The following is a 16,587-nucleotide window of genomic DNA, read 5'->3' on the forward strand; positions in this document are numbered from 1 at the left end:
CATTGAAGGTCTCCCCAGTGCCATCAGCCTCCATGCTCATGGGCGTCTGAAGGTCTCCCCAGTGCCATCAGCCTCCATGCTTATGGGCATCTGAAGGTCTCCCCAGTGCCATCAGCCTCCATGCCCATGGGCATTGAAGGTCTCCCCAGTGCCATCGGCCTCCATGCTCATGGGCATCTAAAGGTCTCCCCAGTGCCATCAGCCTCCATGCTCATGGGCATCTGAAGGTCTCCTCCCAACTCTGAGAGGTGGGTGGGGAAGGGCAGGTTGGGTAGCTGAGGAAGAGTGATAGGACTTTGATTTAAAGGAATGGAATTGCAAGCCATGAGGAAGTATTAGGAGAGGTGAGATTGCTGAGCCTGGAAAAGGGAAGGCCCGGGGCATGACTCAGTAGAAAGGATGGATTTGAAGTCAAAGGACCTGGGTTCAAAACCTGACTCTCCCACTTCAGATCTCTGTGCAAGGCCCTTCCCCTCTCTGGGCCTCAGTTTCTCCATCTGTAAAATAAGGGTGTTGAACCCCCTCACTGGTGGATCGCTGTGTGAGAGCCCTTGGTTTGACAGAAGCCACGTGGACGCCAGCAGCAGCCACCAGCAAGTGAGGCCATGGAATTTCTGATTCCTCCTAAGAAGGGGCATCGATCCACGGGATGTGGGTCTGATTCTTGCGGCCTCTCCAGGTGCCTTTGTGGCTTGTGCAGCTGTAACCTCCTTGACCAGGTTTTCCTGATGCCAGACACAAGTGCCTCCCATCTCCTTCCAGCTTTCCAACAGTGGTTTTCTGAAGCAGAAGAGAGAGTTCTATCCCTTTCTCGCAGTGTTTGGGCATCTTTTGCTTTTCCAATACATTTGGTGCTGCCTGGAAACCACAACAAGCCGTCTAGGAACCAGCTCCTGGCCGTCTCACAATCAGAGGCCTTGGACTGATTAGTCTTGATGGGGAACACATGGTGGGAGGAAGTGCCTAATGAACTTTTCATTCTTTCCATTTCATCTTTTCGTAAAGATAAATTTTCTGGAGATGACGGGCCTTTGTGATGTGGTTTGATCCTATTCCTCAGCTGTGAATGGCGCACCACAGTCGTGTGCTGCCGTTTGCTCACAGAGATCCTCCCCCAGGGGCTGCCATTACTTACAGGTTTTGGGTTAGTGTCCAAGCCCCTCATCAAGGCGGAAGGACAGCGGAGGCGGGCCTGGGGAAAACCAGAGAGATGTGAATGGGGCAAGGCATCAGGGCCCAGCTCTGAGTGTGGTCAGATGGAGGGGCAGAATCATGGCAGGCCAAGGGATGGCTGAAAGGCTGTGAATGTTCCCTCAAGTTCTGTCCCTTCTCACGCTGTTATAATTAGCATTCTAGGATGTCCAGAAGTAGGAGACGGATGGGACATCCTCATCTGATGCCTGAACACAGCGGGAAGGCTCCTAGTGTTCATTGTCATTACACTCTTCATTTTAGGGACCTGTGTTTGATCATATTAAGTGACCTCCCATACCTGTGCTTTTAAAGGTTCTTGATAGAAGGGAGCTTTTTTAAAGGCTTTTTCTGCCTCTCTTGATCTAATCAGTGGGTTTGGTCCCTTTTTGTGATTTGTGAAGCATGCTGTTTCCTAACAAGATAGTCTTATATCCTTTGTGTTAAACCACCTTGACTTAAAAACAATTTCAACCAAAAAAAACCAAAGGAACAGCTGAGAATTGGCACTGAAGAAGATTGGGAGGCTGGGGCTTTGATAAAAATCCTTTCTGGGCCAAGTTCTGTAGCGGGGAAAGAGACCAGCTGTGGCATGGACTCCCAGCGAGCTCGGTTCCTGGGCCGTTTCTAGCTCACTGAGTGAAGGCTGCCCACCTTAGAGCCGCCCGCCCCAGAGGGTGAGATTTCTGGAGAGCTGGTGCTTCTGGGAGACACAGATGTGGAGGACATCCTCCACCACTTGTAGCTCTCCCCAGAAACACGGTCTGTCCTGCCTTGGAAGTCAGCCCATTGGGTTTTACTTTTGAATCAGACACCAACAAAGGGAGTGCTTTGCCAGTTCTATGCTGCTGGACACCATCACTGCCTTCTCTGGGCCATGCTCCATCATGGCCTGTCCTCTGCTCTGCCTCTTCCTTCCTGGAATCAAGCGTCTGGGCCTGGAACGTCTATCTTCCCTTCTCCTAGGCCATACCCTCCCCTGCAGGTGGGCCTCCCCCCCTCCCTCGGAGCCTCTGGCACTCATTGTCATGGTTACTCCACTGGACACTCAGGGTGTGCTGCTTTCACTATTTGTGTCTTAAGAAGTCTTGGAGTCTTGGGGCTAGAAGGGACCTCCAGGCCTCCAAGGCTGCCCCTTCAGGCCCAGGGAGGAGAAGGGGCTTGTCCATTGGCATATGGTGTTTCCAGAAAGATTGCAAACATCTTCCCAAAGACTCTCAGTCTTGAAATAACTTCCTTTCCCCAGAACAATAAAAACTCACAGTTCCTTAGCACTCTTAAGTTTGGAACACTTTTTTCCAGAACAGTCTGCCCCTTGGTAGAGAGGCAGCCAAGATCAGTGGAGAGAAAGCCAGCCTTGGAGTCAGGAAGACACTAGTACAACTCTCGCCTCTGACAGATACTGGCATTGTGATCTTGGGCAGGTGATCCAGTCACCTCTGAGACAACACGTGGTCTGAAAGGCACCAACCTACATTAGTGGAGGGATTTCCTCACATGGGAGTTCCCTGTATGGATGAAATCATAGGCCAGTCCCTACCCCTAACCTTCTGTGGTTGGAGGTACAAGTCATTCCCATTTAATAGAGTAGGAAGTTAAGGCCCAGAGGACTTAATTAAGTTGCCGTGGTCACACAGAGCTGGGAATCCTTGGGGTAAAAGGAGAGATTCATAGATAAGCGGCCAGCATCCCAGCCACCCTTCCATCTGCACTGAACCATAGTTCCTGACATGCCTGACACCTCTGGTGCGGCAGGGACGTCCCATCTCCAGTCACATCCCGCCGCCCATCGCTTCTGCCCATTGGCCCTGGAGAAGCCCTCAGAGACCAGCTATAAATATCCGTGACATCACCTACTTGTTTTTTCCCTCTAGGCTTAGTACTTGAGTGTCAAGAAACAGGAAGTAATCCCATTAGGAATTAAAAATCGAAGTGAGAATTGTGTCTGCCACCAGGGTGTGAAGGGAGCTAGCCAGAAGGTGATGAGAGAGCACGCCATAGCTCCTTCTCACTTTCGGATCTTGCTGAGTGGCAGGCAAAAATTTGTCAGAACTGAGCTGGCAGTAGCATGTGGATGATCCCTGGGTGAGCTGATTCCTGGGCAAAAGCGCCTGCTCTGAGACGCTTACACTCCCTCCGAGGGGCCAAGAATCCCCATGGAGGCTCCTAGGCCTTTACCAATCCCTCTCCTCAGCCAAGGACAGTGGGGAAGGGGCCTGATGCCTCTCCTCCCCGGCTCTGGGGAAGGGCTGGTTATGTCCAGATAGTCTATTGTGTTTCAACTCCAAGACCCTCCTGCTCTTCGCTTCTCTTTTCTGATCAAACCCTAACCCTCAGAGAGAAGGCAGATGGTTTGTGTGGTGGCCAATGCCATGAGGAAAAGCAGCATGATGGGATATAGAGAGTCCATGATTTGGGTTCAGGATCTCGGTGTAACTTACCAGCTCTGTGATCTTGGACAAGTCAGAGACCCATCTCCCACTGGAAAATGAGATGATTTAGGAAGCCTTCTTAACTCACAAAGTCATCGTGGGCATTGAACACTAATGTGAGCTAAAAAATAAAAAACCCTCTTACAAAGCCCAGCCTAATTGAAGATCCCCTCACAAGATCAGCCTAGGGCAGCAAGAAATTCAGCTGGGACAGTCAGGAGGATCCCACAGACCCTCCAACATCCAGCAGTCTGTGAGCAGGGAGGAGAAGCCCAGAGGCAGCAAGCTGGACTCCATTCTCCTGCCCCCACCCCACAGGCTTCTGAGCCATCTGCCAAAGGCCACCATTGGCTGTTGGTCCCTGGTGCTCTGACGGGTCATGCAGGAAAATGTTTGTGAGAGAGAATGTTGGTGTTGGGGAACCTCAAGTTTGTCTGTGGGCTCAATTTCCCTTGGAAAGCCTTCCCACGAATTGGGGGTGAATCCCACCCATACAATGGCTTCTGACTAGAGAATGTGTGCTGAGCTTTCAAAAGATTCCAGGATGAGGCCTCGGGTGAATGATAGCCTGCAAGCTCTGAGGACTTCCCAGCAGCCCCCATTGGTCATTTGAGTTTTGGCCAAGTGACAGGCAAAACTCAGATGGGAACTACTGGTTTCTAATCAGACTCAGAGCCCTTGTGAGATGCTGAGACTTTTTCCAACCAGGAAATGCCCATTAAAAAAAAACACGCAGTGAGCATGATCCTGTACCTGCCTGGCTTCTTTGGGCCAGGCCTTACGCTAAGCACCCTAGAGGGTGCCATCTCCCTCATGAAGGAGCAGGGCTCCAGGCACTGGCCTGACCATCCACAGATGATTCACCTTCACTTAGTCATGCAAATTGGAGGCTGGTACCAAGCTCAGAGACTCCCTGGGCTCGTTGACCTTACATGGGGAAAAGCACATCTTTATCTCCTCAGAATCGGCTTCCTTTGTATAACTGTGTATTTAAAAGCCCCATCCTGGGGCAGCTAGGTGGTGCAGCGAGTAGAGCACCTGCCCTGGAGTCAGGAGGACCTGAATTCAAATCCAGCCTCAGACACTTGACACAATAACTAGCCGTGTGACTTTGGGCAAGTCACTTAACTCCAATTGCCCTCCAAAAAGAAAAACAACAACAACAAAAAAGAAATAAAAACATATTTAAAAAAAAAAAGCACCATCCTGAGTCAGCAGTCTGCCAGAAGGTGAAGCCCAGCCTGATCCGTGGGGTCCCTCCCAGCCTCGTAGCACGGACTTGGCCCTCAGAGCCATCGCGGCCACTGACAGCATGTGACAGTCCACGCTCGGCGGGCACAAGTGGGCCAAGCAGCAGGTGCTTGGGGTGGGGAGAGGGCAGAGGATTTGTCTAAGGCAATGGGAAGAGAGAAGGCTGTGGGCAAGTTTGTGCCAGGTCCTTCAGCCCTTGGTCAAGGAAGGGACTTTTTTCTGGAGGGAGTCAGGGATCCCTCAGAGATGAGGGAATGAGAGAACGCTCTATGTGTCTATACAGAAAACTTCTCTGTAAGGACATCATGCCTCCACCTACCAGAACTTGGTGTTGGTGAGTGGATAGACCTTTCTGCCCTTTGGGTTACTCTGGGGATTTGGCAGAGTTGGGATTTTGGGTTTGCCATTTCATCAGTGTAAAAAATTCCCTCCCCCTTTGTACCCAACCTGGGACACTGGCTCCCCCTGGGTCAGGTGCAGACCCCACCAAGGGCCTCCTGGGCTTCTTCTCTCTGTAAAATCCCAAGGTGTTTTTGGAGCCTTAGATTTGACATTTGAGAACACAGAGGGCCAGAGAAGGGAAGGGAAGGATCACACAGACACTTCATGGCAGAGGGCAAGGATGGGCCCTGGCCTTCCTCTTCCTTCCATGACGTCCGTCCTTCTCGCTGCTCTCCCCACAGAGCCTGTGCCAGCAGTGAGACAGAGAGTGAGGCAGGAGAGATCATGGACCAGCAGTTTGAGGAGATGCACAGCAAGCTTGCCTCTGTCACAGACCCAACGGGCTTCCTGAGGATGGTCAGCCGGAATCACCTCTTTAATCGGTGAGTGTTGGCCTCGTGCTGGGCCGGGGTCCTGGCCACCATCAGGGCCCTCCCTGCATAGGCCTCCAAAGCTGCTTCCTGAACCTAAGGGTGAAGCAGAGACAGCCAGGCTTGGTGATGATCCTTTGGCTTAGAGGGGAGGCCAGGGGGCATCAGACGCTTCTCTGAATAGTCTCACAGTTGCTTTGTTAAACAACAGTCTCACGGAGAAAGGGTGAGGTGCCTTGAGATACCCATTAACTAAGTTCTGTTACTGTTACACTGACCCCCTTACCAGGGCCCAAGAGTGTCCAGGGACAGTGGGGAGACGAGCATTGTGGGAGGAAAGAGTTAGTGACAGACAGACAGATGGGAGGGACTCCTATGCTTGTGCACATTCTTCTGTCTGAAATCTAGAGGGACCCTGGGATGCTCCCTATCCCCCTTCTTCATTGTTTTAAGGAAGGCTTTGGTGCACAGCCCTCACAAAGCTCCCAGAAAAGGCTTAGGGGGAGACTGGCTGAGTGACAGCCCATTGGCCTTCCACACAGTTTCTCCTGGTCTGGGGGCAGGTGGGTTAGGACTCACACCAAGAATCTGTGTAAAGCCCCCAGCCTCCTTTACTAGGAGACAACACACAAGCAGGCTGAGGGGTAGGCAGCTGTCACTCTATTTTACTGTTTGTCTAGAAACCACTGGAAGTCCCTTGCGGCAGGGGGGGCGGGGGCCTGCCGCAGATGAAGGGGATCCAGCTTGGACCAGGTGTGGAGGAAGAGGCGTTGTCCTCTCAGGGGCCCCAGAAACTGGGAGCAGAGAGACAAGACTTTCAGGTGGGCAGAGGGAGCAGCTTCTTCCCTCCACACTGCCAACATGACAGAATGTGGGTCTCCTCTCCCCTACGCTAGATGGGCCAGAAGGGAGCTGGGGGGTCAGTGGTCCCAACTGAACCTGGGAGCTCACTGGGCAACATGTGCAAAATGCCCCCAAGGGGCTGGCTCCTGGGGCTTTCATTCCTGCCCCTGCTTTGGCCAATGTTCCAGTATCAACTGAGTGCTACTGTGTGCCAGCCCTACCAGCAGGGCTCTAGGAATACAGACAGCAAAAATGAAACAGTCTCTGTCTTCAAGAAGCAGACATTCTGCTGGGCCATGACATATGCACAAAAAAAAGTAGATTCCAGATAATTTGGAGGGGGGAGAGGGAGGGAGACAGAGACAGACAGAGAAACAGACAGACAGACAGAGACAGAGAGAGGGGGAGATAGAAGAAGAAGGAGGAGGAAGAGGAGGAGGAGGAGGAGGAATAAGAAACAGAGACAGAGAGAATGTGAGAATGAACAACTAGGGAAAGGTTCTTCTTGGGAAGTGATGCCCGAGGGGAGCATGGGAGGAAGCTGGGGGTGTTGTCTAGATTCAGAGCTCAGGGTGCTGCTTCCTGTGACTGGCACTGATATTTCTGAGAAGGGGTGTAGGGGTGGTGGGGATTCTTCAGCAGACACAGTTCTGCTATGACACTTGTTTTGAAAATGAGAATGCTTCAAAATGATTGATATATTGGGGAACAATCTGAGTGTGATGCAAATTTCACATTTGCTTCTGCACAAATTCATCTGAGAGAAACAGTGAGAATGCAGAAAATGGCCCCACTTCCCAGGAACAGTGAGAATGCAGAAAATGGCCCCACTTCCCAGGGCCTTGCAGGCCGCAGCCTCCACAAGCAAACAGAGCCCTGGGTGCAGGAGCTGAGGAGGCCTGGACCGACCCTGGATGCCCACTCCCTGCCATGGCCAGGTGGAGGCTGGCACGAATGCTCAGAGTATTTACGCATTTCTTAATCATTTCTTTAATGCGGATGAAATGGCACTACCATTTTTATTAGGTTCTCATCTCTTATTAATGTGTCTGATGAAGAGTTTAGCTTGACCATCCCCCCTGGAAAAATAAAGTGAATGAAGAACATCTATCACTCAGAATACGGCTGCAGTCAGATGGGTGACCTCTAGAACTTGCTTCTGTGTGTGTACATGTGTGCATGTGTGTGCCCTGTGTTTGTGTGTGCGTTTGTGTGCATGTATGTGTGTGTGTGTGTCTTGTCCACATAGTGCAAATGGACTGCAATTGGGCCCAGAATTAAACAGAGGAAAGGCTGGATCATCTTTAGGAAGTTACGAAGCTCCCGCAAAGGCCCAGCCTTCTGATACCAAAATTCTGCCAGTGTAGTTGTATACAAAAAACTGGAAATGAAATTTCCAGGCGAGTTGAGAGGTCCAAGAGGGCATGACCTCTGAGTAGTGAAGAACTTGGGAGATGCAAGCATACCAGATGTCCCTGGGGAGATGGCCAGAGAAGCAGAGGGGCTGGTCACATGGCAGGCCCCAGAAGGACCGCTGGACAACTGGACATGGCAGGTGTGCTGCAGGACAAGGGGAGGAAGGCCTCCAGCATCATATGTGAAAGGCGCAGAGAAGGTAGCTAGAAGCCTTGGAGTATGGGCAGATGCTGCAGTGGGCGAGCTGTGTCATTGAAAGGAAGTTTAAGCTGCTGAGATCCTAGAGCCATTTGAAGGGTCAGCATCGAGAACCATTTCCTGGTTCTCCTGCTGCCCATTGGCCAAACCCTCTCCCTCTTCTTTGCCAGGTCCGTAATCACAGCTGATTGGGAGGATCCAGGCCTAGGCCTTGGGCCATCATGTCCTTCCCTCTGATCATGTCCTTCCCTCTGCTGACACTGTCCATGAACATCACTCTGGGAGCTACATTCCCTCCCTTCCCTTCTCTCCTAAGCTCTAGACCCACCTCCCCAGCTCTGGCCAGTCAGGCTTCTCCACCTGGATGTTCCACATGCCTCTGAAGCTAAACATGCTTGAGACAGTCTTTCCCCAAACCAGCCTCTCCTTTCAGCTTTCCTGTTTGTGTTGAGGGCACCACCACACACATCAGCGACTCTCCCTTAGCTATTACTGTGGCAGTAGCTGCTGCGTCTTCTGTCTGTCTCCCCCTTTCCACTCCCACGGCCTCTGCTGCAGTTCAGGCCCCATTCCTCTTCCCTGGATGATTGTACCTGCCTTCTCATTGGCCTCCTCTCTTCCAGCCTCTCTCCCTCTTCTGTCCACTTCCACCTGCTGTGAGAGGGATATTCCTGAGGCATGAGGGTGGCCGTGGCCCTCCCTTGCTCACAAAGCTTCAGTAACTCCTTTCGTGCCCCAGGGCAAAACACAGGCCCCTCTACCTGCCATTTAAGCCTACAGCCCTCCTTCAGGCCTGAGCCAGGCTGACCTCTTTGCTGCTTCCATCTTTGACCTTCCAGCTCCTCTCAGGGCTTGTCTTGATAGCCCCGCCCCTGGGGAGGCCTTTGCTGGTAACACAGGCCACCCTCTTCCCTGACGAGTTAGTGGAGAAAAGAGGGATGCTTCAATTATTATCATTCCCATTTTGGAGACAATGAAACAACTGTGAGTTGGTTTGTCCACAGTCATGTCATCATTAGTGACAGGCCGAGCCAAGTCAAATCCTGACCCCAAGTCCTGGACCCATCAGGACACAGCTCTCTCCGGTCCCTGGCTGGCCTCAACCTCTGCACCTCCCACTGAACAACGCTGAGAAAGCCTCGCGTCTGTGCCTCCCCACCTGCAACCCAGCCACTTGTGCCTCTGGCGCCACACCTGCCTCATCATGGAGCTTTACCCAGAGTCCATAGCTGCTGAGGGGGAGAAAGCAGGCCAGTGAGCCCCGGTGTCTCTCAAGTTTGCGGCAGCTCCCGCAGGCCTCCAAATGAAGAAGCCTCTTTGGGGGATCCCAGATTTGGGCGCACACCATCCAGTCCCCCTCATTTTATGGGTGAAGACACTGAGGCCAGAGAGAAGGCATCATCAGCCTGAGGCCCTGCAACTGGTGTCCAGGCAGGATTAGAACCCAGGTCTTTCTGAATACAAGCTCAGGGTCCAGCACAAGTTGTGTTTCAAATATCAGCGGTGCAGCAGGATTACGAAGGACCATAAGTCTGGGCTGTGGGAGGATAGTTTAATGAAACTGGGGAGCTTTTGACCAGAACCAATTATTGGGAGGAATGAGAAAGTCACCTTCGTGAACGTGCAGGGCTGTTGGATTGAAGAAGAATTAGCCTCCCTATAGTCGGACCCAAAGGCAGAGCTGGGAGCCGGAGGGAACACATTTCGGTTTTGTGTCAGCAGTAGAATGGAGTAAGCCAAGACCTGTCTGGGTGGAGGCGAGATGCCGGTTGTCCCTGTGGTGCAGGCTCCCTGATCTGCCTGGCTCTGGCTAGAGGGCCTCTGGGCTTCCTTCAGAAAGTCTGTAAGCCCATGGGTTCATTGCTCTAAGGGGTTCTGAAGCAGCTGGTCTGACTTGGGAGCTAATCACTTAATGTCTCTGAGCTGTAGTTTCCTCAGCTGTAAAATGGGGGTAACACTTTCCTCATGGGGCTGTTGGGATCAAGTGAAATGTTGCTTATGAAAGTGCCACATAGCTATAAAGTGATAGGGAAATGTGAGGCTGTAACAGTAAGAGCCGCCTCAGGGGGAGGGGAGCCAGCAGCTACCTTTCCAGGGTACCCATGGTGGCCATGATGGGGCTGATGGAGCCTTGGCACAGGGGCTGAAGCTGCTTGATCAGACCACTGGCAGACAGGAGTCAATTATCCTGCCCCCAACTGGCTCAGCTGGGCTTTCGTTTTGAAGCTAGAGGGGAGCCCCTCAATGGAGCAGGATTTCCCAGGTTCTGGCCAAGCCCAGGATGGGTCCTGTGGAGGCATCTCCCCAGATGCCCAGTGCCCTGGCCTGGTTTCTGGGGCTCCTCCACTTCAGTCATTCCATGGGGGGCATTGATGCTTGCTTCAGTGGGCTTAAAGATGAGGTTCCTGCCAGTAATTCCATTCAAGGGAAACAGCCTCGTGGCCTTTATCTTGCACAGGCTGGAGAATTGCTTTTCATTTCTGCTTTGTTTTCTGGGGCTTTGCAATGGCTGATATGTCTCCTGTATCCGGGCAGAAGATAAATCAGTATTGTGAACCAGGGGCAGAGTGCTGCTCATTAACACAGACCCAGGATGCCTCTGTTGTCTGAGTGCCTTTTCAGCAATCATGACCCCCCGAGCACCATGAAGCATTCCTTGTCTCTTTCCCACAAAGCTGGTCTGCAGTTGTCAGAAGCCACCTGGCGATTCACTGTCCTGCTAACTCCCCGAGAGCTGAGAGCCACTGCCAGTGGGAGGCAAGGCCTCACACTTGGGCACCTGAAGCTGTTTACTCAGATGTGGGACTGATCCCAGTGTAGGTGAGGCAGGACTCACTAATCTATAGAAGAGGGAAGAAGGAACAGATAGAAAGTGTATCGCCTTCAATAGAATGGAAAGAAGGAGACCTGGTCATCTAGGATGTATAGACACGCATCCACACTGATGTCAGTCCTTCCCCACCCCACTCAGAGACCCAGACCAGCAGAGGGATGTGAGCATGCATTGTGTGAACATGCATGTGTGTTCATACACATGCATGAGAACCCAGGCAGGGTAGGTGTTCATACATGTGACACCCATTGCCTTGCCTGTGGGTTCCTCGAGTCATGGAGCCGGGCTGGTATCTGGCCACCTCTGACATGGGCCCACCTTCCTACCAGAGGTCTCGTTCCCATGATGCTGTCTCAAGCGTTGCTGATGCCTCGTCCTAGCCCGCGGTCATCCCGTGCCCCTTGGAAAAAGGTGGCAGAGTCCACCCCCACAGGGGCATGCCCCAGTCCTGAGTGTGTTCCTTGATTCACTCTCCTGAGGCACTGGAGAGTGGCCTCCAGGAGCAAATCATGGCACACACATACAGTTCATCAAACAAGAGGTCGCACAGGTGTACGTGCAAGCATGTCTGTGTGTGTGTGTGTGTGTGTGAACGTGGGCATGTCCATACGGGGTCCTGGCCCATCACTACATCAAGGGCACTTCCCACTGGGCTATGCTGCCAGGAAGCTCATTTTTTGCATGACCGTAGAGGGAAGGCAGGCCCAGTGCTAGCCTTGATCCTCCGGAACATCATTTGACCCATGGTGTGACTGGATCCAGTTCAGAATTGATGGGGAGTCTTTCCTGGCCAAGGGGCCCTGTGGATCTTTGGTGCTTCCTCTTCCCTCACAACCGCTATAAACCCTTGATTTTCAGTTGACCACAATCCTCACAGGCTGATGGACTTGGGCCATCCAGCCTTCAGGGGCACACATGCGTGTGGTCTCACTCGGCCGTCCTGGGAGCCCCAAGGGAGCTGGGGCCCACGCTGAGATTCCACTGGATCTTGAATCCAGGCTTGGCTTTCAGGCTGCTTATAGGGCCCCACAATCTTCTGCTGGTTTGCATCATCTTTAGCTTTCATGGTGAAGCAAAGAATTCATGATAATGAGCTGGACGGATCCAAGCTCCAGCACAACGGAGGTTCCCGTGAAGGGAGCCGCCATCACAGGACTTCCGTGTGGCGTCTGGTGCTGGCTGATGCACCAGGATACAGAAGGCGTAAGACAAAAGGAAGCAGGCCAGCACCAGGTCCATTCTCTCCTGGAACAGCTGGAGGCCAGCCCAGCCAGTGAGGGAGCACAGTCATCATGTAGCCCTCCCCATCCAGGGAGTCCCAGGCCACCGGACTCAGAGCCACCCTGCAATCAAGGAGCATAGAGGACTGGAACCAGCTGTAATTTACTGGGGGGAAGTCGTTAACATGTGGCATCTGACAGCATCATCCCCAGGGGCTCAAACCCACTGTCTGAGGCTTCAGGGGAAGGAAGATTCTTTCCTTATGCCAACATCTGCAAGAAAAATCCAATGGAAAGGCTCCTCTGACTGTGTGAATATAATAGATTTTGCCAATTTATTTTTCTGTTGATGTCTTAAAACCTGGCAGGAGCTGACACCTGTTCAAATCAGGAAGTCAGCCAGCCCCTTGGCAGGTGCAGAATATATTTCCAAGCCACCAGGTGGGATATCAGAGCATCCATGAGGATCGAAAGAGAAAGAATTGGAAAAAATGTGGGCAGAAAACACAACAGCAACAACAAAACCCCAAACCTAGCCCTTTCTGGGCTGCTTGGCCATAGGAAGGAGCCATCAGGTCACTGAATCACAGGATTATGGGATCAGACTTCAGCTCGGCCCTTGAGGCCATCGCATCCGGCTCCCTTGTCTTCTGAGAGGGGCCGGGACAGAGGAGGCCGCACCGCCCGGCCATACATAGCAGGTCTCTGACCCCGAATCTATTGCTCCCCCTGCTCGTCTGGGCTCGGATGAGGGAGCTCAGGAGCCAAGAGGGAAGGGGGCTCACCCAGGGACTGCCTGGAAAGTTACAGGGGACAAGGAGCCAGCCGTAGGACCGTAACTAACTGCATTCTATTCACTGGCTGAAAAATGGAGATGGATGTTTCCCCTCCTTTAGAGGTCATTGAGTTGTGCCTTCATTGAGTGTGCATACGGCGAGGAGCTGTCGCTGTGATGGGAGGATGGCTGGCTGCCTTCTGGACCTTCAGCGCAGGTGAATGGGAAACCTTCGGCATGGGGCCCTCTAGTGGTCATCTGGTCCTGCAGAACAGTCCCATGACGGAGGATTCCTACACCACAGATAGGAAAGAGAAAGAGGCATCAGAGGTCATTTAATCCAACCCCTTAGATTTACAAATGGAGAAACTGAGGCCCCCCGCAGCAGAGGGCTTACCCCCGGGTCACAGGGGTGGTGAGCTGCAGAGCCAAGTGCATCTCCCTCTCCTTCCCACCAGGCCCTTCTCATCCTGACTGGAAGGTCAGCACAGTGCATGTCCTTAGAGACTGGTTAGCCAAGCTTCTTTGACTTAGAGCTGAGGACACTGAGGCTTGGCCTGTCCAAACAACGGCAGACAGGTCCAACACACTGTCCATCTGTCTGTCTGTCTGTGTGTCCTGGAAAGATCACTGCCACCTCTGGGGGGGATGGGAGGCCCAGAGGTCTCAGAGCTGATGAGAAGCTGGCAGGGCTGGTCCCTGCAAAGTGAAAATGAATGATAGAGATCCCAAGAAGGTGAGAAAACAGGTTTCCCAGAAGGCTTAGGGAACTGATTAGCATGTGAAGAGGAAGAAGTGACAGACACTAGAGGAAAGCCAGTCACACCTTTAATGGAGCTGCTGCATCTCCAGACTATGGGATTTCTCTCCTTTTTAAAGAAATAAATAGTGATTCAGGTGTCTATCATTTCCACAGCAGGCTCCTAAATGAGAACACACACACACACACACACACACATACACGCACATGCACATGCTTGCTTTTTGGCATCCTTTCCTGGTGGGGTGGGGATCATGCAGTTGGAGGGGTCTTATGGCAAGTCCCATTTAGTGTGAAACCCTGCTAATGAGGCTTGAGCTGGAAGCAGGCTCCTCAGTGAGACAGAGACAGTCAGGGGACTCCCAATACAGAACCCTGTCAGACTTGTTGCTGTAATTTAAAAGAAAGTGTAAATCTGGCTGAATTGCTGCTGGTATTCTGTTCCTCACAGGCCCCCATCTTCCCAGAGTCATCCTGTGCTGCTAGGCACAGGTGGGGCCTGTCTCTCCGATGCATTTTCAGACACCTGACCATGCAGCAGCCTGACCCTAGAACCCGGCTGCCTTCTGGGGCGCTGGTCCAGTGTCTGTAGAGCTGTGACTGTCTCTGAGGGGCAAAGCTCTGGGAAGCTTTCATATCTTCAGGAAGGCGGAGCAGATCTCTCTGCCTATTTCTGCTTCCCTGGGGCCAGAGGCCTTGGTGGATGGCTCCTGGGTGAGTCAACAGCCACTGCTGAGGGCTGATCTCAGGCTGTTATGCCTAGCAGCACAGGACGGCTCCTCAAAGACCAGGCCTTTTGTAGGACAAGGCTCCAGGACACAGGGGTAGGGAGGGAGAGCATTCCAGGCACGGGGTGCCGAGGTGAGAGCAAACATCCCACACTGGCAATTGCAAAGGGGCCGTTCTGGCCAGAGCCTGCCAAATTCCATGAGGGCATGATGTGAAATATAAACATGGGCTGTAACCAGATCGTAAGGGCTTGGGTGGTCAAGCAGAGGCTGCACTTTAGCCTAGGGATAGTAGGAAATTCTGGGCTCTTCCTGTCTCCAGGCCCAGTCGCCTCATGGGGTACAGGTTGGACTTGATGCCTTCTGCGGTCTCATCCAGCTCTGGGATTAGGTATGTGTCCTGGGAGACTGGAGTATGGCAAGCTGCTGCTTGGCTAGCATAGCCACTGCCGTGAATGGATGAAACAAGGGTTTATTAAGCCTTTACTGTGTGCTGAGCACTGTGCAAGGGCATGGGACACAGAGAGAGAAGCTGGACAGGAGCCCCCTTTCTGATGAAGACAGTGTCACACGTGGAAGGCTTCAGCTGCAGGCCACAGGGAAAGGTCCCGTGGTTCTTCATGGCCAGTGGCAAGCAGACGGTGACACCTGTTCCATGTGCACAATGCCTGGCATGTTGCAGGTGCTTAATAAATACTTATAGAGTCAATGTCATTTTCACAGATAAAATCCTGTATCAGTTCCTGGTGGTGGAACCCGTGACAAGGCCAAGGACTCTGGGGGCACGACCTTCCTGCCCTGGGTCTTCAGTAGCTATGGCTGCAGCCCCTATGGGAGCAGGTCCACTCTGCGTGTCCCCAGGGGTGGCCTCCCAGGATGGTGGCTGAGGGCACTGGGCTGGAAGCCTGGCTGTTCCCAAGGCTCATGGATTGCCTCCATCGGGGTCTGGCGGCAGGTGGTGGTCGGGGGGGGGGGGGGGGTTTAGCCTGCCTGGCCCATGCTGCTCCATCGGGGCTGACCTGGCCGCCCTGTGGGTGGCAGTTGGTTGGCATCTGGCTGCTTCCCCATGGCAGCTGCCTCCCCAGATCATGGCCGTGAGGACAGCAGGAGTCCTGTGCCCCTCTTCCTCTGGGTGGCCGCTGGCCAGCAGGGGTAGCTGCCGGTGATGATGAGGAAGGCAGGCCCCATAGCCACCATGCTTTCTTTCCTCTACGAGGCAGAGTATTAAATCATAAGTAATCTGTGGACTCAAGGCATGGTCACAAAAGAGTACACATGTAGGTCTTCTCATCTTCACAGCGGCGGCTTTACCAAGCACTTATACTTGGAAATTGGATCTGAGGCAGAGATGGCCTGGCCTTGGTTGGCCCCTGCAGCCACTGGCTGGTTGTGCGATCTTGGCCAAGTCACTGCTTCTGGACGCCTCCCCATAAAATAAGGGAGATTGGGAAATGGAACATCTGAGTTTAAATCTTTGCTCTGCCCCTTAGTGCTCACATGACCAACAGGAGGCCCTTCATCCCCCCAGCCTCAGTTTCCTTCCTTGCCTTCCAATTGAGGAAGGGCCCTTCCTAGGGCAGACAGCCCCTTGTGCCCCAGCCATGCTCCCAGGTGCGCACCAAGGGCCCCTCTGTTTGCTGACCGCTTGGGCTACAGATGTGGCACCTGTGCCCACAAGTATCCCTGGGGAAGCCCAGAAAACCAGGCTCCCCTCCCCTCCAAGGCTGTCACTCTTCCCCAGCTTTGGGGGTTTCTTCCTTCCTTCCCAGAGGAGGAATCCTGCAGCTTTCTGGTCAGACGGGGGGGGGCGCTCTTTCTGTTCAAAGGCAGAAAACCTGACCCCCTTCCCCCAGCCGCCCCCCCACCCCATCGGGGTTATGAGCCCCCTGTTCTGTGGGAAGGAAAAGGGAAGAGGCAACCTCTCCCCTCCAGCCTTTGTTCCCGACAGGATTCCTCCCCCCTCCCACCATCACCATCACAGTTTGTTTTGAAAAAGAGAAAAAGCAGAGTGTGCCTTTTGTGAACTGATAGACTTCATGTGAGGGATGAGATACTAGGTGGAGAGGCTGCCTGCCCAGGAAAGGAGGGGGCTGCCCGCCCAGGAGAGGAGGGGGCTGCCTGCTCAGGA

General features: G+C 53.0%; 1 protein-coding gene across 2 annotated transcripts in view; it reads left to right on the plus strand.

The window, feature by feature from the left end:
- TTC28 (tetratricopeptide repeat domain 28) overlaps positions 1–16,587 on the plus strand; it is a 712,524-nt gene that overhangs the window by 640,116 nt on the left and 55,821 nt on the right. For both annotated transcript variants that reach the window (XM_069081377.1, XM_069081378.1), the window contains one exon: positions 5,558–5,698. In XM_069081377.1, coding sequence (XP_068937478.1) covers positions 5,558–5,698 — 141 coding nt within the window. The remainder of the gene's footprint in view (positions 1–5,557; positions 5,699–16,587) is intronic.

Source organism: Petaurus breviceps, unplaced genomic scaffold (genome assembly GCF_028583685.1).
Source record: "Petaurus breviceps papuanus isolate PSGF00001 unplaced genomic scaffold, PetGlider_PUasm1.0 99, whole genome shotgun sequence".
NCBI lineage: Eukaryota > Metazoa > Chordata > Mammalia > Diprotodontia > Petauridae > Petaurus > Petaurus breviceps.